The sequence below is a fragment of the Jaculus jaculus genome, chromosome 4 (genome assembly GCF_020740685.1).
Source record: "Jaculus jaculus isolate mJacJac1 chromosome 4, mJacJac1.mat.Y.cur, whole genome shotgun sequence".
In the NCBI taxonomy this organism is placed as follows: Eukaryota; Metazoa; Chordata; class Mammalia; order Rodentia; family Dipodidae; genus Jaculus; species Jaculus jaculus.
Genome location: NC_059105.1, coordinates 90,867,663 through 90,894,958, shown reverse-complemented (window position 1 = coordinate 90,894,958; position 27,296 = coordinate 90,867,663). Strand labels below are relative to the sequence as shown.

At 37.7% G+C, this 27,296-nt stretch overlaps 1 protein-coding gene across 6 annotated transcripts; it reads right to left on the bottom strand.

Moving 5' to 3' along the window:
• Positions 1-7,884: 7,884 nt before the first annotated feature.
• Mmadhc (metabolism of cobalamin associated D) lies at positions 7,885-27,007 on the bottom strand. 6 transcript variants are annotated; one of them, XM_004651829.2, is made up of 8 exons: positions 26,869-27,007; positions 26,520-26,573; positions 24,308-24,452; positions 21,702-21,919; positions 18,922-19,027; positions 18,192-18,322; positions 10,318-10,404; positions 7,885-8,884 (listed from the first exon to the last, which is right to left on the bottom strand). In XM_004651829.2, the coding sequence occupies exons 2-8, from the start codon at positions 26,526-26,528 to the stop codon at positions 8,690-8,692; spliced, it is 891 nt and encodes a 296-aa protein (XP_004651886.1). In that variant the 5' UTR covers positions 26,529-26,573; positions 26,869-27,007; the 3' UTR covers positions 7,885-8,689. The 6 variants fall into 6 exon arrangements, with proteins under 6 accessions (XP_004651886.1, XP_045003691.1, XP_045003692.1 ...); XM_045147756.1 differs by having other exon boundaries at positions 24,297-24,358; positions 26,869-27,005; XM_045147757.1 differs by having other exon boundaries at positions 24,308-24,313; positions 26,869-27,005.
• Positions 27,008-27,296: the final 289 nt, after the last annotated feature.

Genomic DNA, 27,296 nt, shown 5'->3' with positions numbered 1-27,296 from the left:
AACTTTAATGTGATATTTTAAATTATTTAACACATCTGACATGTACAGCTATTTTGCTGTTAGAAATTTTGCTCACAAGGTGTGTGTATGCATGTGTGTGTGTTCCTTAAAAGGCTGCTAGGTATTACCATCAGACTATTTTTCCTATAACATAGTGGGTGATGGTAGTAAGGTCAACAGCCCAAGGCAATCCTAGATTGCAAGAGCTTCTGCTGGTTGGTACCAAATATTCAAATACTCACAACCCTGGGGATTGGCTATAAGTGTATGCAAGGCCCTGGGTTTGACACCCATGTATGCATGGAACTAATATCAGTTTTTTTCAGTTCTCCATACAAATTAAAACATCAGAAATGTGGCCAGGAGTCTAAGCTTTTATAGAATCTTTAACTTACTTACAAAAATAAATTTATATTGAAAACAAGATTAACTTGAGAATCAGGTCAAGAGTTCTCCCCCATTTTATCACCTCATCTCTAATTTTCTAGAAGAAACATGTATGTTATTTGTCCTTAAAAAAAAAAAAAAAGGAAATTTACATTTGCAATATGCCAAAAGGGTTCTTGCCACTTGGAAACCTTATTGTCTTGACTCAGTGTAAAGCTTGTTTAATCTGCACACATAGCTAATGTACACTTGACTCAGAGGGTACTATAAATAGAGAGCGATCTAAATGGCAAATGCTCATTCGTTTGAGATTAATTGCCTCTTCCAGGTCACTAATTCATGCTCCAGAGTCCTAGGACAGTTAATTTATTTCCCACAAGTGATCACTTGACTCTGAGAAAGTATTTTACCTCACCCAGGCTTAATATAAGACAAATCTTATTACTACAACTTTGTTACACTTTCTCATCTAGGAAAAAAAAATATTATATATTATTAGGAAAAATAGTCTGATGGTAATATCTAGCGGCCTTTTAAGGAACACACACACACATGCAAACATATACCTTGTGAACAAAATTTCTAACAGCAAAATCAATGCTAGAATTACATCTTTTTTTGATTCTACAAGTCATTTTACTCAGTCTGAACGATACTAAACATTGCAATTAGCAACTGAGATTGTGACATTGGAATTAAAGTTTTTATTTAAAATAAATTTAAACAAAATGGTAAAATGAAGGCATATGTTTGTAAGCAAATGACAAATGGGCCTCATGTTCTCTGTAGTAGGAACATAGAAAGCAGCATTCCTCTAAAAGTATTGCTGATTATAATACTTAAGTGCTGTCACAAGTTAAAGATATCAAAACTGATAAGCTAGCAGTCAATGTACAGCAACCATAAATGCTGAAGGGAAAACTAACACTGAGCCATGGAGGCAGGAATCAACCCTCAGAGCACCTGTTTTCTAGGTTAGGGCTGATTTTTAAAAATTAATATGGGATCTTAAAATTCCTCACAATCTTACTGTTAATACTGTCCTTCACACAAGGTCAACAGAGTTAGCCAACAAAGGAAGATAGTAAGATAATTATAAACTGTCAGATTAAAAATAGATTTATTGTATATGTAGATACCTTTTTAGTAGGCTAAGGTTCTAGTCCAGGTGGATTGGCCCATAACTTTTTGGCCTTAGCAGCACTGTCATGGTGGGATCAAGTGACAGAGAAATTCTGTTAATATCTTGGTTACTAGGAAACAAAGAGAGGAAGGAGCCAGGGTCCAAACATCTCCTTTGGGGCCACACCCACAATGACCTAACTAGGACCCACCAAGTTTCTACTACCTTCTAATACCTACACAGGACAGTGACCATGGCTTTAATATGGGCCACTGGAGGATATTCCTGTCCAAACAATAGCATGATTTTCCCTCTCAAGGACAAGCATTAACCTGACTTCTAACAGCATAGTTTTGGTTATTTTTCTCCTTTGGCATAATATACTATGTGTTCTTGGTCTGATTTTTTTTTTCTTTTTTTATTGAGAACTTTAATATGTGAACATACATTTATTTGGTCATATTCCCATTGGGTCATACTCTTTGTTTTTCCTCCCTTATCCCTATTGAATAGTGGGGTTATTGGTAATCAATGTGGATCATAAAAATACCAGTTTGGGAGAGGGTGGGAGATAATGCCTCAGGGTACAATTTCCACTATAGCGTTTACATTCTTAATTCCCTCTTCTTCCATGTTTCCTGAGCCTTGGAGGGTGTATGATAAGTCTCCTTTAGTGTTAAGATCTCTGGAGTCTCTCATTTTCTGCTTAATGATTTTGAGTCTCCTCAGTGTCTACCACCATCAATTTCTCTAGAGGAAGTTCTCAGGCTACCAGTGAGAGCAGCACTGATATTTAATCTGCCACTTCCTCTGTAATGTTTCTTGGACCCTGGCAGATGTGACAGAGATGACTTGTCTTGGGAAGGACACTCGGTTTTCATTTCTTGTCATTCTTGGATCTTCCCAGTATTTGCTACCACCTATACAAAGCAGATCTTGAACCAAGTGAGAGCAGGTTGGATCAAAGGGGGAAAAAAAACCATACTCATTTACTCCTTTTAGCCAAAGAATAATGAAAACTTCCCTCTAGGGTCTATGACCTTCCAAGCCATAGGCTTCTGACTTGGTTCTCAGTACCAGGCATGAATTCCTACCTATTGAGTATGCCTTAGATCCAATCGGAGAGCAGTTGATTACTCCCATAACCTATGTTATGTGCCACTATTGCACCCATAGGTGCAGCTTGACAGACTGGTTAATTTTGTAGCTTGCAGGATCCTCTGCCTCTTTATGCTATTAGGGATTTATCTCCCAGCAGCTTGCATTGCACCTTTTAGGACTGGAACAGCTAGTTGCCATGGAACTGACTTCCATCCGAGTTTGAGTATTGTCTCTCATTGTCCTGTGACCTCAGCCTGTGGTGTCTTCAGCAAAGTGACCATTTATCTCTAGTGGGTTACCAAGTGCTTTGCCAATGGTCTATATTGTTTTGGGGGCCTCATGGACCTCTCTGGCCAACAGCTCACTGTTAGGTACAGTCCAATTCTGGCACTGGGATTTAAAAGCAATGGCCTATGGTTTTATAGTAAAGCTTTTTCTTGTAGGGAGCTTCTACCAAAACTACTTCTCCCTTACCTTTTAAGAGTTAATGTCTTTTAAGTAGCTAACTAAGAGGTAGGTTTCAATGGTACTGATTCATGCCATCATTATTTTTGTGTCTCTTTCTCCCTAATTCCTTACCCCTGCATTCCCCCAGATCCTTTTGCCCCTCCACTTACCCATCTACCATCCCCTCTTCAGATCTCTCATGCTTCTCCTATCTCCAAGCTTCACTGTATCTTCCTTAGCCATACCACTGACGCTTACTATGTCTTGGAAACAAAATGAACTATTCCATGTTAGGATCTGTACATGAGAGAGAATATGTAATGTTTGTCTCACTGAGCTTGGGTAACCTCACTTAGTATGTTTTTTTTTTTTCTGGTCCCTTAATTTTCATGCAAATTTCTTATTCTTTTAATCACCTATAGAATTATAGAATAGAATTCTATTGTGTATATGTGCCATATCTTTGCTATCCAATTTTCAGTTCATGGCCATCTGGGCTGATTCCATTTCCTAACTATTGTAACTTGAGCAGAAAAACAAAAACAAACAAACAAAAAAAAACATTGCTGAGAAATTATCTCTATAGTAAAGAGTGTTTAGGATATATGCCCAGGAGTGGGGTAGGTAAGTCAAATGCTACACCTAGTTTTAGATTGATGAGGATCCTCCAGAACTGATTTTTGTAATGGCTATACAAGTTTACACTCCCACCAACAGTGAATGAGGGTTCCCTTTTCTCCACACCTTGCCAGCATTTGTTTATAGTTTTTGGTGATAGCTATTCTGACCAGAGGGAGATACAATCTCAAAAAGTTTTAATTTGGGGCTGGAGAAATGGCGTAGCGGTTAAGCGCTTGCCTGTGAAGCCTAAGGACCCCGGTTCGAGGTTCGGTTCCCCAGGTCCCACGTTAGCCAGATGCACAAGGGGGCGCACGCGTCTGGAGTTCGTCTGCAGAGGCTGGAAGCCCTGGCGCGCCCATTCTCTCTCTCCCCCTCTACCTGTCTTTCTCTCTGTGTCTGTCGCTGTCAAATAAATAAAATAAAATAAAAAAAAAAGTTTTAATTTGCATTTTCCTGATGGCAAGAGATGTTGAGCACTTCTTGAGATTACATACTTCCCTCTGAAATCCTCAGTTTCCTACCTCATTGTATCTTTTTATTTACTGTTTTGATAGAGCTGCTAAAACTGAAATCATGGTCTTCTCCACTTATTTATGAGTCTGTTTTGTGGTAGTACTATAGTGGCTTTATCACTATTACTTTGCAGTATATGCTGAAATCAAGTACAACATTAGTATTCTTTTTGTTGAGGGTACTTTTAGTATCTAGTGCCTTCCACATGAATTTTGAAATTATTTTTTCTATTTCTGTGAACAATGTTCCTAAAATTTTAATTAGAATTTCACTGAATCTGTATATTGCTTTTGGTAGGATGGTTATTTTCACTGTATTAATTCTTCCAATCCATGAGCATGGGAGATCTTTCCACCTTCTTGTGCCTTCTTCAGTTTCTTCCTTCAGTTATTTTTTTCTTTTAATGCTTTCATTGTAGAGCTTTCACTTCCTTGGAGTATTCCACAGTATTTAATATTTTGTGGATACTGTAAATGGGACTGTTTCTCTGATTTCTTTCTCCATTTGCTTATCATTAGTATATATAAAGGCTACTGATTTTTACATTCTGTCATTTTGTTGTTTATCAGCAGCAGTTTTTTTTTTTTTTCCCAGTAGTTTTTTGGTAGTGTCTTTAGGGCCTCTTAAGTATAGAATCATACTATCTGCAAAAAAGGCTAGTTTAACTTGTTGTATCCCTTTCCTTTCTTACTCATGTTATTGCACAGACAGTATCAGGCATGAATTTCCTCCTCTGGCAGGTCTGAAAACTAATTAGAAAGCAGCTGGCTACTCCTATAACATTCATACCCTATTGCACCAGTGGGCATATATCACCTGGCTGGTTGGCTGTGGAGTATGCAAGGTCCACAGCTGGGTAGGACTATGGTTGCCTTTTCTCCCCCAATAGCTTGCATAGCATTTTCTGGTATGAAAAAAACTAACCAGTGGGAGGAAGCTTCATGTAATTTTTAATAGCCACTTAGATATCTTAGTAACTATCTTTGTCTTTTGCTTACCCATTTTAGGTCTTCTTTATGTATCTTGACTGAATTTTGTAGCTGGATATGTATAATAATAAACTGCTGGATATGTATACATCTTCAACTCTATTAGCTGCCTTTTTCATACTGTCTTTTATATTTGATTTTTAGTCAAAAGATATTTCTTTTTTATGTACTTTGATCAATTCACAGTTTAGTCTGGGTCTGGAGAGATGGCTTAGCAGTTAAGGCATTTGCCTGTGAAGCCAAAGGACCCAGGTTTGATTCTCTATGACCCACTTAAGTCTGATGCACAAGGTGGTGCCTGAGTCTGGAGTTTGTTTTTTTGCTTGTTTTTTGTTTTTTTATAGTGGCTGAAGGCCCTGGTGTACCCATTCTCTCTCATTTATCCTCTTTCTATCTCTCTCAAATAAATAAAATAAAAAGTTTAGTGTTAATGCAATCAAATTTTTATCTTGGTATGTTACTTTTATTTTTTTTTAAACCTCTTGCCTGCTCTTAGGTCATAAAGATCTTTTTCCTGTTAAAAGCTTTATTAATTACCTTTCATGTGTAGACCTACAACTCATTTTGCATATTATGAAAAGTAAGATTAAAACATATTTTCCTACATCTGATAGGCCAGCAATACATAATGAAATCATCCTTTTCTCATTGTATCTTTTGTCACCAACCAGTTATTTTATGTACTTTCTAAAGGTTCTAGGTGAGCACAATTTCCAGTATAATTGTAAGTCAAATGCTCAAAGCCTTATTTTAATTTTTACATGTAATCTGTTGACAGAGGGGAACAGAAAACCTATGAAAGTTTAAAATATATGTCATTGTGCTGAAAAGTCCTATGCAGGCTGCTGGGGGAGAAAAGTTAGCAATCTTACCCAGTGGTGGACCCTGAGAGCCACAAAACCCATCCAGTAGGCAGTATGTGCTCATTAGTCTCAGGTAATTGAAATTTATACCTGAAGTTGAGGACCATGGAGCCAGATAATAGATCAGTGACTAACTGCAGGGAAGGCTATTGTAAGATACAGAACATCTAGATAAATTTGGCTTGAAATAAGACAGCATTTTTTTCTCTCACAGAAATTTGGCTATGTCTGGAGACATTTTGTCACCAGTAAGGGGTTTGCTACTGATATCAGGTAGGATGCCAACGAGTAATGCTACATATACCAGACTATATTGAATAGGACCCCAATAAAGATTATTTGTTTCAAAATAAATAGCTCAGAGATGGACAAATCTTGCTTGGAGCAACAAGAGAACAAGTCATAATGAAAGCAAAATTTTGTTCAAAGGTAAGAATGAGGTTGGTGTTACAAGTGATGGAAGCCCAAGATATGAAGGCTTTAAAATCAAAGCCAGAGAACCTATATGAAGTGTGGTTTTTAGAGTTGTATTTCAGTAAATTTTACCAAGTTACGGCATGTAAGATTCAATATAATTAATTCTTATTCATATAGAACACATAGTAGATAGAATTAGTTACCTCTAAAGTACTTTCATCTTCAATTCTGTAACTCTTTGATACTTAAAAAAAAAAAATATTTGAGAGAGGGAAGGTGAAAGAGGAGAAAAGGGGTAGACAGAAGGACCGAGAGAGAGAAAATGAAAATGGGTACACCAGGGCCTCCTGCCACTGCAAACCAACCCCAGATGCATGCATCACTTTCTGTATCAGTTTACATGGGTACTGGAGAATCAAACCATACCATCAGGCTTTGCAAGCAAGCACCATTAACTGCAGACTCACCTCTCTATCCCAGTGATATATATATATATTTTTTAAAGTTTATTTATTTGAGAGCAACAGACACAGAGAGAAAGACAGATAGAGGGAGAGAGAGAGAGAGAATGGGCACGCCAGGGCTTCCAGCCTCTGCAAACGAACTCCAGACGCGTGCGCCCCCTTGTGCATCTGGCTAACGTGGGACCTGGGGAACCGAGCCTCGAACCGGGGTCCTTAGGCTTCACAGGCAAGCGCTTAACCGCTAAGCCATCTCTCCAGCCCTCAGTGATATTTTTAATCATATATTAACAGAGCACATAATAACCATGAAGAACGAATCCAGACAAGTGATGTATATAAATAATGGATTATACCCAAGTTCTAATATTTGACCTTAACACTAGCTGTAATGTTTAGAGATTATTGTATCAATTCTTTTTTGGTAACAGGGTCTTATTCAAGTTAATATGATGACATGAGACATTTTCTTCTTGTAATTCCTAATAACCAGCCACTTCTACTACTGTTATCAATAAGACTCTCCTAGCTAAGATTACCAAAACCTGAATCTTACCACCTCAGAAACAAAACTTTTCACTGGCAGTTACTCCTCTTGAAAGCAAGATCATGCATTGAGGGCACGCTGTTTTAGGCATAAGTGGGCATGCACAATGATTGATTCAAAACACTATGGGTAGAGTTGAGCATAGTGGCACACGCCTTTAATCCCCGCCATAATTTCGAGGCCACCCTAAGACTACATAATGAATTCCAGGTCAGCCTGGGCTAGAGTGAAACCCTACCTCAAAAAACCAAAACAAAACAAAACCCAAAAAACCCACCACTATGGGATTTATTAGTTCATCTTTTCAAAGTTCAACCTTCGTAGCTTTTACTCTTTGGATCATAAGAACACATTATCAAGCTACACAGTAAGTAAAGAGTTTTAAATGACACTGTGATTAAAATTGAGAAACCAGTTCTCCTGAGATGTCTACTTTTATTGGCAAAAGCTTATTAACAAAAGATAATTCTTTTACTTGATAAAACTTTAAAATAATTCAGAAAATAACAGAGTTTTAAAAATAAGATGCCTTATAAAGCAATGGAATCAAAGAAACATGACCTGAAAGCTAAGGAATAACTTCATTGAGAATAATTTATATTTATCTATTTCAACTAAAGGGTTAAGATTTCTTTCCAAGTAAGAATGAGATTCATACGTTTTTATAAAGGTGTATTATCTTTATTATTTTTCTGCCCATATATTATTGCGAAGCAATACTCAAACTGGTACCTGGCTGCTTAACAATTAAGAAAAAAAACAAACAAACAGAAAAGGCCACAGTGAATCTAGAATTATCAACTAAATTGTTAAGAAAACAACAACAAAATTATATTGAAACTTCTTAAACACCTTGAAGAACTCTATTTTCAAAATACTGCAATGGAAAAGAACAGGTATAGCCAATATGTGATTCGTTTTTGGAAAAAATAATACTAAGTGTTTTTCCAGTAAAGCACAGAATTAATAAGAAATCATACATTCCCTGGTTACATGTCAATTGCTACATTCTGCAAAACGTGAATGTGTTCAACATGTATTCAATATGAATTAACATTTGAAGTTTTAGAATTCCACATCACCTGCCAATGTTGTAAATCCATAAATGATGAAATAAATACTTAGAATTAAGTATATTTTAAAAGCTCAAGCCTTTGACAGTGTTTATAAAGATCAATCCAGTATAGATAAATAGTGCCGCACATAAAATGACATTAGTGCTAGTTTCCACTTAGTTTCTTCATGATATGGCTGTCTGGTGCTGCATTAGTGAAGATACTTCCTACAAACACGTGGGTACCCCAGAGACTATGACGGATCACTTTACAGCAGCCAAGATCATCAATATAGAATCCTAAATGTCGGTAGCGTTCATCTGTTTCAAAAAGTGTGTTGTTTGTATATGGTCCAAAAAACTAGAGGCAATGAAAAAATGAATATTTTCATTAAAGAAAAAGACATGGTAGTAATGATTTTTATGCAAATGTTCATCTTTAAATATTTTTAAAAGCAAATAAATAAAAAATCTATGCAATATTGACCTGTCCTAATATACCCTCACACCATGGCCAATATTGGTGTATTCTGGAAATGTGAATGAATTCAGTACTTTCATGCTACCTAGAACTGAACTATTTATAGCATCATACAAACTTTAAAGATGAATAAAAATCAGACAATGATCTACGATTTATATCTAACATTTTCAAGATGAGGAAACTAAAGCCCAGAGCAAGAGCTTTGTTTCTAGTCTATACCACAATGTATTTGATTTCCACAAACAGTTCATACTTCTTTTCTACTTTTTGCACATGGGGTGTATGTATGTGTGGTGGTCAGGGTCAAATGTCTCTCTCTCCACCTTATTTTGAGACAGGACTATCTAAGTGATCCTGATTCAGCTACACAAGCTAGCCTGCCAGCCCGGGGAATCCTCCTTCCTCCTCCCTTCTTCTCAGTGCTAGGTTACAGACAGGTGCTACCACACCAGTATTTTACATTTTTATGAGTGCTAATGATACAAACTCAGGTCCTTGTGCTTGTGTGGAAAACTTTACCCATTAAACATCCCTGAGCTCAAGGAGTATTTGTCATCAGCATAAGGTTGAAGAGCTGACTGCATAACTGTATTCTAAATGCTGGCTTCCAAAAAACTGTGCAAGCCTTATTTTTGCCAACACATTTTCTTCCCTTCAAAAAATTAGATAGTTCATTAAGGAAACTAGACCAGAGTATGTTAATTTTTCAGTTTATACACATTAAACATACTGGTTCATTACAAATCAAATCTTATCTACTACTAATGGTAAAATCAGCATGTTGTTTAGTTTTTTAAGTTATGTGTATTTTTGGCGTGTGTGTGACATGTGTGGTATTAATGCATGAATGTATGAGGCTGCATGTTGTGTGACCTCCTCTGGCTTATCTACATATTTCCTTGAAACAGTTTCTTTCAACCCAGACCTGAAATTTTCAGTCAATGAGACCCAGTGAGTCTTTAGTCTCTGCTCCGTGCAGGAGTGGGATTATAGACATGTGTGGCCATATCCAACTATTTACATGAATGCTAGGGAATTGGATTTGTGTGGTCTCAGGCCCTCATGCTTACATAGCAAGCACTCTTACTTTCTGGGCTACCTCCTCAGTCCTGTTTTGTTACTTTTAACACAAAATTAAGGTATTAGGAATATGAGGCTTACAGCATTCCTACTATTTTGGGTAGAACAGTCAGATTAAAAAAGATTCTAAATGATATACTTTTATCAACAGGACAGTAATAAATAATCTTATAACAAAAATCATTCATATTTTACCTAGTCAGGCTTTAAACAATGTATTAACTACTCACTGCTACACCAGAAGATGGATCAATAAAGTCAGCCCAGTATCCTTCAGCTTGAAGTGCATAGCAAATCTCTTTAGCACCATGAACAAACTACAAAAAAAGGTACAAACAACAGGCTCAGCACAGCATCACTACAGGTTGTTTTACATTGTTAAAATAAGTTTGTATATAAATCTTTTTATTCATTGTTTGCTTTAAAACAACTTTTTATTTATTTGAGAGAGAGGGAGGTAGACAGAGAGAGAGAAGAGAGAAGAGAGAGACAGAATGGGTGCACTGGGGCCTTCAGCCACTGCAAACGAACTCCAGAAGCATGCACCACACCATGTGCATCTGGCTTATGTAGGTCCTGGAGAATTGAACCTGGGTTCTTTGACTTGCAGACAAGCATCTTAACCGCTAAGCCATCCCTCCAATCCTTTTGTTTGTTATTTTGAGATAGGGTCTTCCTATAGTTCAGGCTGACCTGGAATTCACTATGTAGTCTCAGGGAGACCTTTAACTTATGGTGGTGATCTTCCTATCTCTATCTCTTGAGGGCTAGGATTTAAGGCATGTACCACCATGCCAGGCATGAATATTTTTTGCTTCAAAGGAAGAACTCAATAATAATACAAATAATTTCATCTAAATCAGTTCTGTATTAACTCCAATCTTTGTCATAAGTTACAAACATTTCTGAAAAGGCACATCGAAGTAACTAACTGGGGCAGAGGATGTAGCTCATCGGCAGAATATTTGCCTACTATGGGCAAGGCCCTGGGTCTGTTCACTAGTACTGAAGGAAAAACAAACCAAAAAATTGGATAAACAAGATGGGCAAAGGGGTACATGGATACTTACTTTTCACTATATCCCCAAGGATCTTTTGCATATATATTTAACTGCTATATACCAAATGCATATACAAAAAATTGTGGTCTTACTGTCCTAATTTTTATATTGTCTGCATTAGTTTATCAGAATTTTAACTGATGAAAAGATGGTTATATTTAAGTCTAGGTTACAATCCTGGGGAAAAAAACAAATTCATAATCTTCCCCCCGCCCCCAGGATTGTAACCTAGACTTAGATATAACTATTTTAGAAAAGAACGAACCAAGGGCACAGTTCTACTTGCAGAAGTAACAGAGCAACAAATACCAATCTCACTATCCTACTGAAAATTAGAAAACTCATAAAAATGCACTACTTTTATGCTTGAACATGTCAGACAGAACTGTGGTCGTCTTTGAGGGAACAGAAGCAAATACAGTAATCTGGATATATGTTCCAGCTTTCTCTTTGGACAGTGTTCCATGTTCTAGGGCAAAGAGGTGGCGCCCAGGCAAGATGATGATGTCACTGCAGTAGGCAGGAGGAAGCAATCATTCTGCATTGCTGTAGCACCTGGAATTTGCATGGGAGAGTTCAGGAAGAGGGGAAGACACACAAAGGGCTGAGCAGCCTACACAGGAGTTCACCTGGGTTCTTGAGCAACGGAGTAAACTGTGCAAGCTTCCGGGAGGCAAAATAGTTAAGAGGCCTAGCAAACACCCAACTGTGAGGCTAAGAACTGAATGGTGATGACCAATGGTCACACAGTGCAAGAACATGAAATTCTGTCCTACCCAGAGTAAAGTGATGTCACAGGGCACATCTGGCATTTAACTAAGACTGACTCAAAAGTTCAAGCCTTGGAAATGCCAGGTATATCATAAATCAGGGGCCAGGCATGGTGACGCACACTTTTTTAATCCCAGCACTTAGGAGGCAGAGGTAGGAGGATTGCTGTGAGTTCAAGGCCATCCTAAGACTACATAGTGAATTCCAGGTCAGCCTAGGTTAGAGCAAGATGCTACTTCAAACAAACAAACAAAACACACACATACACACACACACCGAGAGGCTAGCAGACTATAACCACAGGGTCAATCAAGTGAACTGCCTGTATGGATATGCTGTTTTATTGAATATGGTCACAACCATTCATTTATACATTGTCTATGGTTGTTGACAATATGAGAGCTCATTGCTGAGATGAATAGCCCACAATGCCTATAATACAGAAGTCTCACCATTTGAAGATGGTTTCAGTTACCTGTGGTTAATTGTGCTCACAAAACAACCTGAAAATTTTAGAAATCATTCCTAAATTGAACATAGCAGGCTACTGTAAGTAGTATGATAAAATCTCAGAGCTTCAGATTCCATCCTACCTAGAATGTTAATCTCCTTTTTTATTTCCAGTGTATTCACATTGTATCCTTCTTGTCCGTTATTCAATAACTGCCTGATATTCAGATTAACTGTGGAGGCAGCCTGGCAATAGTAAATGAGTAATGATTACTTTACTTTTGGCCCCAATGTGCAAGGATATATCAGAGATACTTTTTTTTAAGCAAAAAGTATAAAAAATTCTCTCTCAAATTAACAAATAAAACTAGAAAATAATTTTAAAGTTAAAACTATCATTAGAGGCTAAAATAATAGTAGAAAAAATGACAGAGAAATATAATTGTATGTTTTAAAAATTGGTTTTGAGGCTGAGAAAATAGCTCAGTGTAAGGTACTTGCTTTGCAAGCATGAGGTTCTGAGTTCTATCTCCAGAACCTATGTTTTTTTAAAAAAAGCTAGATAATAAAATTTTAGTATCAGGGTAGGTGTGGTGGCACATGCCTTTAATCCCAGCACTTGGGAGGCAGAGGTAGGAAGATCTCTGTGAGTTCAAGGACACCCTGAGGTTACATAGTGAATTCTAGGTCAAGGTACAGTGAGACCCTACCTCAAAAAGCCAAAAACCAAAACAACAACAAATTTCAGGGATGGTATACCTTTCATTGAGTTGTTGGCTAGGGATGTCCTTGCTGCCTAGAAAACATTACAGGCTATTGCAGAGGCTCTTGGTTTCCTTCCAGTAAGACCCTATGGCTGAAGATGCCACATACTTGGGCTGCAGGTCACTGAGAAATCAAACTAGAGCTGACCTGTAAACTTTCATCCTGCTGACTAGCTGTCAGAAAGCTGGAAAGAGCTATGATGCATACAGTCCTTTGAGGGAAAGAAGACATCAATAGTGTTAAATACTATAAGCATTAAGATTTGCCAGCCAGTCCAAATGTACTAACTGGTGCATAAGGAGAAACCAACTGCTCTCTAACTGAATTAGAGACTTGTTTCACAAGAGAGAAACACATCCTGCTAATGAAAACCTAGTCAAGGGTTTGGGAGGTCATGAGCCCTAGGAGAGTAACATCTACTGTTATCTGGCTAAATGCAAATATTATGCCCACAGTACTGCTCTGTTAAGCACTTTTTAAATGCTTATCCCCATGTATTAATGCGACTTTTCCTTTTGGTTAGAGAAGCTTCTCTTTTTGGATGGCAGTTACCACTGGGGTGACTCACCATAGTACTGAGAAGAAGAGACAGCGGAGTGTTCAACACTGATATATCTGTACGACATCCCCTAAGGCCCATTGTGAAGAGGGGGGTGGGAAGAATGTAAGAGCCAAAAGAAGGGCAGGATAGTTTACAATGCTGTCTTCCAGACACAAAGTGGCCTTGATTATTCATGACCTCACAGTGCTTGACACTACCTACACACGACCTTCAGAATAGAAAGAAAGATGGTATCAAAATGGAAGAGAGAGAGAGAAGTTGGAAAAAAGAGGGGATTCAATGGAGGGTAGACTTGAGAGGGGGAGAATGAGAGTGGGGGTGGGAATTATCATGGTTTATTGTCTAAGCTGTCAATTAAAAGTTTTAAAAATGAATAAAATACATTTTACTGAAATATTTTTGAAAAGGACAACCACATAACTTTGCTTACAATATAACTATTAATCTTATGGGTTAATCTTGCTGAGCTGACTTGTGAGTTAGCTCTATCATAGGCATACACTTGTGCTATAGCGAGTGTTATGGTTCTAGGCCTCCACTCGGATCCCTTGTGGAAAAAGATGACTGGATGGAAGGCCACTGTTTGGGTACTGACAAGGCACCAGTAGACTAGGTTGAATCAGAATGGAATACTCATCTCAGTACGATATAATCAGTAATCTAAGTGCCTTAAACAGGCCAGTTTTCAAAAGGCCTGAATCTTTTATAGAAACAGCAACAAAATAGAAGGGGCTTAATTTTTTACATGACCAGAATGAATTAAAAAAAAAAAAAGTACCTTCTGTTCTTAACCTTATATGCAAAGTAGCTTCAAAAGGACCTTGCTTTGTTCTGGCTACATTGCCAAGGTCTTTTGCTCAGCTGTCAGGAGGCCTCATTCTGTATTACAGAATGAAAAGGCCAGTTTGATTTCTAAGCTGTTAAATTTAGCCTGAAATGCTTTCCTACTTTATGTCTCAACATAATGCAACCAAACTTAAACACAAATAAACTGAAAGCCTAATCTTGAACTGCTAACAGATAATAAATCCCATATTCAAGTAAGATACACTCAGAGGTGTTTCTGGACCTCACCTCTATTTCCTGTCTATAAATACTTTCAGCTCACATGGCAGGGTGTGGTTCTGAACATATTCTAGTTGAGGGCTGCCTCACTTAAATCAAGCCTTGCTCAAATAAACTTTGTTAAATTTAGTTTGCCACAAGTTTTTTTTTTTAAATAAAACTACATTTGTTGTAATTTTATTGTTTGACACCTGTTGCAGAAAATTTAGCCACTTTTATAGAGACATAGCACCTAAGTGAACTTAATTTACTCTCCATACCTTCTTGTAAATTAGACTAATGTTAGATAATTCTTTCTCTAGTTATCTATCCATACTTAACAGTAACATTTACTACCGTATTTCATAATCCCCCTGTAACTCTAAGTCATCACAATAAAGCAAAGCAAAACAATAAAATATTTGTGAATGTTAAATTAAAAGAATCTCCAATTACTATTTCTATTCATCAATAGCAAAGTGATGTCTGCAGGAACAAAATAAAACTGCATTTAAATTATAAAAAATATTTTTGGTAAACAAAGCTAGGAGTGGTTCTAGAATAATCACTAACATACTTCAGTTGTCATTTCAAACCCATATAATTTGTTATAGAAAAGTGACAGAGAACTATATTGGAAATTACCAAAATAGGGTCATAATCTTTCATTAGCACTACAAATACAAAGTACATGTGAGAGTTCTTCAGTAGCTCAGAACAGGGATGATAAGGGCATTTATTAAGCATTATCTTAATATATGAATAAAAATGTTGGTTAGTTACTATCAACTTAAATTCATCATTTTTTAAACAGTAAAAATGATTAGTATATAAGTAACTAGTATATAACTAATACAAGCTAACGAGTTATCACCACAAAATAATGTTGAATATATAATTACAATATATTACAAATGAAGACAACCACTGAACCCTAAATAAAATGATAATACTGATGATAGTAATTGTAATGCCTAACATTTTCCTGCATGTCAATCAGCAGCGGAATTTTTTATTTTTGGTTTTATGAGTTAGGGTCTGTAATCCAGGCTAGTATTAGAACTCACTATATAGCCTAGGATGGCCTTGAACTTGTAGCAATTCTCCTGCCTCAGCCTCCCAAGTGCTGGCAAACAATGCAAATCTTTTACTCAGGTTAGCTAAGGTACCCAAATAAGTAATTCCTCCTCCCTGGTTTTTTGCATGTTTGTGCACTATAGGCATATGTGTGCAGATGTGTACACCTTGTGTACACACATGAAGGCCAATGAATAACATCTTTCTGCTCATCTGCCTGTTTCTCATTCAACCCAGAGCTGTCTTCCACTTTTTTTATTTTCCCAAGCAGCAAGCTCCAGTAATTCTCTAGTCTCCATCTGTGGTGGTTTGAATAGAGTAGATGGCTCCCAATATATTCAGTTGTTTGTTTGTTTATAGTTTGCATTCTGCAGCCACTTGGCTGAAGGCAATGTCACTGGGTGGATCTTAAGGTATGGTGGTGGGTTTCAGATTTCAATCTAAAGATATGCAAAGTGTGCATAGCTGGTGTTTCTGAAGTGTACTGTGGCTTTTGACTTTTAGGCTTGTACTTCTGTCTGTTTGAGCCTGTGAAGGAAGGCCAGCTTCTTCTGCCATTATGAACTTCCCCTGGATCTGTAAGCTTTCAATAAACAGCCCTTCCTCCATTACTGTGCCTGGTCTGGAAGTTCATCTCAGTGAACCTGAAGCTGTCTGCTACACCATCCCTCCTCCCCCAGCAGGACTGGGGTTACAGACATATGTGGCCAAGCCTAACTGCTTAAGTTGGTGCTGGGGGATGGAACTCCAGTATCTCAGGCACTCAAGCTTGCACAGCAAGCACTCTTTCTTACTGAGCCATCTCCTCAGCCCCGAGTAATTCTTAATTCATCATACAAGCAAAGGAATTCTGTTGTCTATATTCTAGGTAAAAAAAAAAAAAAAAAAACTGATATATTCTAACATCTACTTTTAGAGAAATTATTATGTAGTTTTAAATTTTAATTATATGGTATATAACTATCATATTGTTGTAGTAACCTCATTGCTGAGAAAAGCAAAGCAAAAGCAAAAGCAAACCAAACAAAAGCAGCTGATGAGAGGAAAGGTTTCATTTTGACTGATAGTCTTGAGGGGAAGCTTCATAATGACAGGGGAAAGCATGGCATGAGCAGAGGCTAGATATCACCTCTGTCACCTCAGATGAAAACAGCAGAAGAGTGAGGCAAACTCTAGCAAAGGGGACCTGGCTATAAAAAACCCCTAAGCTCTCCAACAACCCACCTCCTCCAGCAAGGCTCCATCTCTTAAACTGCCATCAGCTGAGAAGCAAGCATTCAAAACACATGGGTTTATGGAGAACACCTAATACAAACTATCACACACATATACCAAGCAAATTATATAACTATGTAACAAGTAATTATCTGACAATAATTTTATCTGATTGCTTAAGTAAGATATAGCATAACCTAGAGTGAGAAATTTTGTTTAAGATAATCTATTAGGGGGCCTGGGAGATGGCTCAGCAGTTAACAGCACCTGCTTATAAAGCCCATTTGCCTCGTTTCAATTCCTCAACCACCCACATAAGGCCAGATGCAAAGTGGAGCATGCAATTGTGATCCCTAAATGCATATAAAAATGGGAGGTGGAGCCAGGAACATCCAGAGCTAGTCTAACACTGGCAGTCTGGCATTTGGTCTGCAGTGGCAAGAAACCCTATCTCAAGGTAGAGCAGACACCTTGAAATTGTCCTCAGACCTCCACATGAAGTGATTGCCTAAACTCAACATGCATGGCACATGTACTTGCCACCCCCAACCCCCGCCATAATCTATTAGGTAAGTTGCCAGTATCTATCAACATTAAAAAATGGAATTCATTTAGCCATTTTCTACTTAGGAGTCTATAGATATGTGTACATGAAAACATAAATAACGACAATTTTCACCATTATGTTGTCTGTAATAGCAAAATTTGATTTTCAATTTATAAATTACAAAAGAAAATTTTAAATAATTTAAAAAATGTGTAGTTTACTCATAAATGTAATAATATGCAGATTTTCCAAGAAATGAAATATATCTGTGTACAATAGTACAGAAGGGTATTATAAAACTCACCTTTGGGTTAAAAATAAAGGACAAAAATGTGAGTATATAGTATTGCACTATTATCATACTACTCAGTAATGGATAAAAAGGAAGGAAAGACTGGGTGAATGGGGATTAGAAGAATTCAGGAAAGAAATGGAATCTAAGTTTTTCAAGGACACTCAAGAGAAAGTGGTATTTTTATTGTTAAAAAGTGATGCAAACTTTTTAGTACTGAAATACATCACAAAATGAAGGCTGGAAAAGACACTTTTAAAACAGTGGTTTAAAAATAATAAAATAACTGTTTTAAATTTCAAGCAAATAACAAGACTTACCTTTTCTAAGAGCATTTCTCTTTCAGTCTCTACTTCTTCACTCCAGATAGTCATATCATTCTCAGTTTTCTGTGTTACAGTTAGAATCATCAGTTTGCTATTAGCCGCTTCTGGAAATAGTGACTCAAAATCTAAAAATAAGAATATAGATCCCAAGAAAACAATTAACCAACCTTCACAAAAAGAAATAATGTTCATGAAAATAACTTTAGCAAAATAAATATTAAGTTAAACTAGTTAAATTATATTTATAAATGTATATTATTTTTGTAAAGAGTATTTTGAAAAGAATTTTGAAAAATGTAGTTTTGTTCACTTCTAGTTTTGATGAAGGATTTGAAACAGTAATGTTAATAATTCTGAAGGGCTAGCAACATAAAATTATGTTATCGCTATTAACATAATTTTCAAATAAATATTTAAGTTCTTTGAATCTCATATATTAGCACAGGCAAAGTTGTTATAAATTTTACTATTCTTATATAATATATATGTAACATATATATTATATATATATGTATATATATTAAAAATATATTATATATAGTTGTCAGAGGGTACTTGAAAGCTTTCATCTTAGACATGCAATCATTTCTGACCTGATACATTACCATGTGAAACGTTAGCACAACATATGGGGCATTACCATGCTTATGGAGCAGATATTCAAAACATACCATTACGTAATACACATTTAGTGTCTCAAAGCAGCAAGTATGACAGGACATACCTTTTCGCAGCAGTTCTGGACATGTTTGGATTGCACATTCAACTCTGGCACTGTCAAAGTAAGTTTCAGCACTGTTAATTTTTTGTTCCACAGGTGCATTATTACTCTGTGGGGAATAAAGATGGAAAAGCAAAATGTGGGGTTTAAATGATATATTTGTTTATCATGCTAACAAAAAAATGAACTTATTTTATTTGATATGAACAGAAATTGGCTAAGAAACTGACTAAAATGCTATAACTATGCCTTAGAAAATTATCTTTTATGATATTTTGTGATATCTAATTACTTTCTATGCTATAATCTGTCACTCTGTGATAATACAAACTCAATATGGTCTAATTATATAGGCTATTTTATAGGAAATGCTTAGAGGTTATTATCCAATTGAAATTTACTAGTAGCCTGTAACACATCAGGCCATCTGATAGAAAGCACCATAAGAGTTTAACAAAACAAACAAACAAACAAAAAATAGCCTTCACTCTCATGTATATTATACCTAGGAGAAGTAACGCAAACCCTAAAAAACATACGCAGACATGCATTCAATTCAATATGAAAAGTGTTACAGAATGAAGAAGGAAGTCTTATGGGGACACAGGAAGAAACTTTTGGCTAGCAGGAATCGGGAAAAAGCTGAAATGGTCATAAATTAAGTATGTATTAACATGTTTGTCTTACGGGTAGATTATAGGTCAGGAATTCAGGAGGAAAGTTAGTCTATCAAGTATATAAGCATGTAAAGTATACAATCATCTGATGATCACCTTATTAGTATGAACCCATTTTCATATAAAGAAATAAGGGTTAAACAATTTTCCCAAAATCACAATATAATGCCTCCAAAAATGCAAGTAAATTAAAGAGGCTTTGAAGTGTGACAGAGAATTAAAAGAATAATCTATTAGCAAAGTCACAGAAAGAAGCTGCAATTTTGACCTTATTATTTAAGAAACCATGAAAGAGGGGAGTCAAAATTGGTGCTATAATTTTTATTTTGATACAGAAGAAAGATGACTTTATTCTTTATTCTATTGATTATATGAGTGAGGACAAATTTTGAGGGTGAAAAGGGGGCATATTTCAACACTAAACACAAATTTGGAGGACTTGTTAGACAACTAAATAAAGACATTTAGTAAGCAAACACAGATATACAACCACAAGTGTCAGAAATAGAAACATCAAATCAGAAATTATAAATACATAGCTTATGGAGAAAGCTAAGGCATTAAGTGACCAGAGAGTAATATAAATAAGATTAAGGACAGAAGCCTGTGGGAAGTATTAAGTAACTGGTAGAGAGAAGACTGGGCAGGAATGACCTGAGCAAAAAGATAAAGGATATCAGCCATGTCCCAATGCCAGGTCATGTAATGTAACTCAGGATGACTATGAGGAGGCTGCTTTATTACTAATATGGCTCTGACTAAAAAATAAAATTCAGGACTGGAGAGATGGTTTAGTGGTTAAGGCACTTGCCCCTATGAAGCCTAAGGACCCATGTTCGATTCTCCAGGTCCCATGTAAGCCAGATGCACAAAGATGACACAACTGCAAGGTCGCACATGCACATTAGGTGGTGCAAGTGTCTGGAGTTCAACTGCAGTGGCTGAGGCCCTGGTACATCAATTTGCCCCTCACTATCTCTAAAATAAATAAATAAAAACTCTACTTCAAACTCAAAAAATACTCCTTCAAATGCTCAGCAATTTTTAATTTTTAGTTATAGTGCTTTCCTCTTAGCTGATGAAACAACTTCAGAGACCTCATGTTTGTCTTCAGCTTTTCAATAGCTAGAAAAATATGTAGTTAATTGGAATTAAGTCATATACAAACTATACTTGCCTCATTTACTTAAGTTATTGAGACAGGATCATACTACGTAGCCTCAGCTAGCCTAGAACTCACTGTGTAGACCAAGCTGGCCTTGATTCTACAGAGCTTCTCCTCCCTCTGCCTCTCAGATCTTGGATTACAGGTATGCATGGCCATTCCCAGCCCATAACTGCTAACTTTTGTTTGTTTTAACTGCCATGTTGAAAAGCAAGAATCTAAATTTCCAACACAGAGAAACACTTCAATTACTGTATTTGGAATGAATAGTTATTAAAGACGTATGTTTTAAGATCTATTTAATTAAGAGATTCTAATTTAAAGTGAAAATATTATACTACAAACACCATATAAGTTGGCATGGTGGTTTGAACTAGATGTCACCCATAACTCATCTGTTCTGAATGCTTGATCCCTACCTGATGACAATTTGGAAGTGGATCCTTACTGATGGAGGTATGTTGCTGGAGGTAGGCTTATGGGTGTGTTATAGCCAGCTTCCCCTTGCCAGGTGTTTGGCACTGTCTCCTGCTACTGGTATCCACCTGATGTTGGCCAGGAGGTGATGTCTAGCTTGTGTTCATGCCATCATTTTCCCTTACCACCATATAGTTTCCCTTTGAGCCTGTAAACTAAAATAAACCCTTTCCTCCCAACAGCTACTTTTGGTCAGGGGTTTTGTGCCAGCAATGAGACACTAACAGCAACAGTTGGACAGTGGCAAGGTTTTAAAAGTTCATTATGTGGCATCTTTGTATGCTAACTTTTTGTTTGTCTGTTGTTTTTTTTAAAGGTAAGGTCTCACTCTAGCCCAGGCTGACCTGGAATCTGGAATTCACTATGTAGTCTCAGGGTGGCCTCAAACTCACAGCGATTCTCCTACCCTTGATAATAATAAACAATATGGTGCTAATGAAAACGCAGTAATATCAACATTTTACCTGAAATTCATTCACATATTGTGCCATTACAAACTCATGTCTCTCAGTTGACAAAGGTTCTGCTAGAACATCAGGCAAAGTCTTATGAACTTGGCTTTTTTTCTGTGAAGTAGTCCCATTGAGGTGACAATCGAAACCTATGTTTCCAGGAAGCTGGAATCTCTGATCCTGAGGTCCAAATGGTCCCATCATTTCATCAGGCCACACTGTTCGAGAACCTGAGCAGAACAACAAAACAAATCATTTCTCTTTAACAGTCAAGTGCATCAGCAGTCTGAAAAATATTCTTATGCTTTTTACCTAATAGGTGATAGATTTTTGAAATGATTTCTTATGTGAATATAAATTAGTACCATGTTGTTTCCAAAACACTAATCATATCAACCAGCTGTTGACTCACTAGCAAATTTATTATTGTGGGAAGAATTTAATAAAGTACTATAATCCACAAATGGGATGTTTGATAGTCATCAAAATGAATACACTAAAGCTTTATGTACCAACACTGAATGAAGGTTGGGATATTGCTTTAAAGGAAAAGCTAGGGGGCAGGAGAGATGGCTTAGCAGGTAAGGTTTTGCTTGCAAAGTCTAAGGATACAGGTTTCAATTCCCCAGAATCCATGTAAGCCAGATGCACAAGGTAGTATATACTTCTGGAGTTCTTTGCAGTGACCAGAGGCCTGACCAGCAAATTCTTTCTCTCTGTCTGCTCCCCTGTCTCTAATAAATATCTTTTTTTTTTTCCTTTGAGGTAGGGTCTCACTCTAGCTCAGGCTGACCTGGAATTCACTATGTAGTCTTGGGGTGGCCTCGAACTCACAGCAATCCTCCTACCTCTGCCTCCCAAGTGCTGGGATTGAAGGCATAAGCCACCAGACCCGACAATATAATTTTTTTTTAAAAAGAAAAAGAAGCTAGGTTAAAGAACAGTACATATGACAACTGTTTTACATGTTTTTGTTTATATTTTTAAGTAAAGGGCAAAGTCCTTAAAGAAAAAATACACCAGAATTAATAGTGATTACCCTGGAAATGGAGCAATTAGTTGCACAAAACATTAATGGACTAGGGGAAAAAAGAACATTATATGACCCAATGCTGTGCTATCAATTAAGTGAAAATGTAGACTTGTAAGTATAGTAGAACAAGCTACCTTATTTATATAAAAAATTAAAAGAATAAAGTAGAAAATGAAACATTACTCTGGGTCTGTGTCTGGCTTAGAGAAAGGGAGAGACAACTTGTGTATATATCATTTGCCAATAATTACTTAACCCTCTGGCAGAACTAAGTAAATGAAAATGGCCATGCCAAAATGGCTGCCTCACTGAGATCACGAGTGCCAATATACCTCTCTTTGATATGTAATAACATGCAGCATCCATCAATCCTAGAACTCTTCCTCCTGGACTAGACACTGCTTCAAAATTCTTATCAAACTCTCACACCCAATGCTTCTCAAACTTTAAAGTGCTTGATAATCACCAGGATCACACTGAAATATAGATTGCTCTAACCTGTCTGAAATGAACATCAGGACTTTATATTCTCAAGTCCACTCAAATTGAAAGTCTCAAGGTCTCTTAGAGAGGATAAATGTCCCACATTAATAGTGATATAAGCATATTTTCATGCGCTTATAGGTTAGTTAGGATTTCTATTCTGTGACAGGCCTGTTCCTATTTGGTGTATGTTTTGGTTTTCTATTGGACTGTCTTTTTCCTACTGATGTATAAAAATTATTTACATATTCAGGTACAAATCCCCTACATATTCTGAGCGGCAAAGATTTCATTTCTGATATATGTATGGTTACTATACAGTGCATAAAAAGATGTCAAAAAAGAAAACAAGAGAACATGTAAAGCTTTTCACTACTCTAGTGAACCTAATTTGTAGTAATGCTACTTTTGGGATATAGTAGGTCTTATTATTTTCGAATGCATCTTTAACTTTCAAAATAGGAATGTGGCATGTAGCATGTTCAACCAGCTCATAGCCTGAAAACTGCTGATGATAATGATATAAAGGATTTATCAAGAAAGTGACAATTTAGATATTTCACAATGGTTAGTATATAAATGGATTAAAAGTACATTTTGTAGGAAAAAGGCAAATCATCAAATAAATACACAATGTACATACAAAGTTTCTAGCTACATGAAAGCAATCTGGCAAGGAAGAATAGTGGACTTATTGTGGCTCAACTTGGGATTTCTTTTTTTTAACTTTACGAGGTACAAAAGCAATATACACCAAACTCTGAATTTTGATTTATTTTCCCAAGTAGCAACATGCTACATAATAATCGTTTCTGTAGCTAGACAGTAATTAGTAAATAACCAATAGTACACAATGTACCATGTTGCCAAAGTATGTTTGCTAGAGTAGGTTTAAATGAATGCATTTTAAACCAATAGTATCTTTGGTTTACAATGGGTGTATTGGTACAGAGTTCCCTAAGTCATGTTTTTAGAATAACTTTCTGACATATTTATAGCTTTGATTTCAATGAGACAAACACAGCTTTAAAAATCTATAAACCCCAAGAAGAAATATGAAAGAAAATACAACTACAAGAAAGCAGTACTACCTTTTACTTACATATATCTGGAGGAGCAGTGGACACATGAGATTCGTCAGAACCTGAAGACCCTGCAGTTGAAAAGGTTTTTGGACTAATAACTCTTCTAACTAAAGAGCAAAAGCCAGGGAGGTAGGACACCAGTCTGGCTCTATTACAGAGCACCTAATGACAGAAAAATTGAGATGATTAATTTTTGGATAGGAATGACATAATTTCTGGCAAGTCTTTACGCCATGTTGCATCTTTTAAAATCAACACTTATACCATCTCTACTGAACCCCTAATATGTGAGAAGTGTTGTATTTATCATTTAAGAAACATCCACTGTGAAAGTTGTCAGAATCATAGTGGAGCCACTTATGTCAAGTCCTAATAAAATGGAGTCAGGAGGTCATACTTACTAGCAGGAATGGGAAGTCTTCAGGTACATTTATCTGATGATGAACTAACAGAGAAGTCTGCCCATACCAAACTTAGCACAAAAGTCATTATAGTCTTGCAAAACAAAACCCAAAGCCTAACCAGCAAATGCGTACTCATGGACTCATGCTACCTGTTGTGATTCTTATGGCCAAGGATAATTTCACAACTTATGTAAACTTTCTAAAATAAAGAGTGGTGGGAGGTAACCCATACCTGAAAGCTGTCCACACATGTACTATGGTGAGCAGGCACCTGCACTCACATACCATGAACAAGTGTACACACACACACACACACACACACTGGATAAGGGAAAGTGATGGATAAAGATATGTTACCTGTGGTATGCAGGAGGTGGTACCTTCCAAATGTTATCTTTGTTATGCAGAATATCAGGCCACCAGCTTGAATGAGATAACCACTAACCTTTTTTTCTTCTTTGCCTTTGTAACTAGGCTTGTGACTGTTGTCACATGTTACTTGTTTAGCAATTTGTCCTTATAAACCCTGACCAGATGTAACTGGGGACTACCTGCGCTCAAAGTTATTTCTGGCCAGAAATAAATGCTTCTATTTATTAATATCATATTCGTGTGGGACTGGTGAATCTCTGAGTGACCCCAGACCCATTATAACACACACACACCCCCAAAAATCAGAAAAACAAAACAACAGGGACAGACAAAATAAAATAAAATGCAAACCCAAGTACAGCACATACAAGTATAAGCCATCTCTACAGTTATAACTTTTCAGGAATGCCACTTCACTTATTGCTGTCACATTTACCTTCCTACCAGATAGCTATGATTAAATCACAATTTCAAGAATAAAGTCTATTTACTGAGCTTGGAATTCAAGACTCTATTCTTCACCTCTCACTTTATGGTCTAATCTTGTCTCTCACATTTCACCTTCAAGCAGGTAGCATTTTCCTCATTTTTTAAAGTCATATGGAAGGGAGTCTTTCAATATACCTCCAGTCCTTCAAACCCTATCTGTCAGTGTTTAAACTACTTCGAAGCATAAAAACAGAACTTCACACCCTCTGCCTCTCTTGGCACTCACTTCAGAGAGAACTGGCTTGCAGTGGCACCCAGCCAGGCTTGGCCTGCACTAGACGGAAAAGGGCCCGAGGGCATGGTGGTGATAAACCCCACTCATCTTTGAAAACTGAAGTTAAAACATTTTTCCCTTAAGTGATCCCAAATTCCCATTTTCTTTCTGCCCAAGATCGTCACCTACTTTGTACGTATTCAAACCTTTTAGAAAGTGATGCCTTTCATTTTTACAGTACGTCTGCATGTCCTTACTGCCTCTACCACATGAAATATATAAAGTAGGATGTGTATTTTTATCTGGGTACTTACTGTCAACCTTATTGTACGTGGATAATAGCTTTTGCTATCATTTTGTTGAACGTGTGAGGTCACTTCCTATACTGATATTGCAAAACCTTCAGTACAGCTAACCAAGGAGGTTTTTGTTTTGTTTTTAAGAGTTCTAGGGGGCTCAAAGATTCTATTTGCTGAGATATCTTTTAAACATACCAAAACGACGCTTGCAGTCAATTTCTGTCTATTAAGAAAAAAAGCATCTGGAGCCCTAGATGCACTTGAAAGAACGCCTTGTTTCAACCCTCGAAACGTAAAAACACAGCCGCACACCCTCTTGCCTCGGATGGCATTCATTTCGGACACGTTGGGGCGAACATCGGGGACACCGACGTCCTCATCACTCGACCCGTCGGTCCATTTCCTAACAAGTGCCCGCACTGGCTGAGCTACCGACGAGGCACGTACTCACATGGGCCATTTCTCGAGGAGACAGCCGCGAAGTCTTTCCCGAGGTAGAGAGCTCCTGGGAAGGGCAAAACAGAACGGGCTAGTGACAGAGGAAGCCGTAACACAACGCTCGGGGGCAAGGTGCAGCGCTCGCTGCAGGCCTGCCCCGCCTGGCTCGTTCCGCTCCGCCCGGCCGACGGCGGACCCCGGCCAGGCCAGTAGGCCGCGGCCTGTAGGGAGGCTCGGGCTGCGCGAGCGCAAAAGGGCCCGAGAGCATGACGCGGCGACAGGGGCTTCGTGGGAATACCGAGAGCCGGGGCCCGACCACGGGCGAGTCTGCAGGGGGTACCGCGGGCTGGGAGCATCCGTACCGATTACCTCCGCCGCCTCCAGCAGCCCCAGATCTCCGCTTCTCCCGCCGTGAAGATGGCGGCGCGAAAGCGCTGAGGTGGCGCGCCTGGGCGTCCGCGCGCAGGCCTAAGCAGTTGCTTCCGAGCTCATCGATGCAGGCGCTCGGGGAACCCAAGAGGCTCACGCGTCTCACGTAGGCCGAGTGAACCGGTCTTCCACTGGCTAAGCCGGTTGTGGGTGGAGCCTGCGCCGAGGTTGCTGATCTGGGAGGATTGAGAGGAGACTCCCTTTCCTGTAGATGGTGCGATTGATAGGATTGGTTGATTTTTCCTCCTCTCCTCCCCTTCTTATCGGCCCATGAGATCCAATCTGTTGTTTGTATGATTGCTGCTATTCTTAACTGATTGTTTCTGAGAACCAGGCTCTACAGAGAGTCTCAATAGGCCCC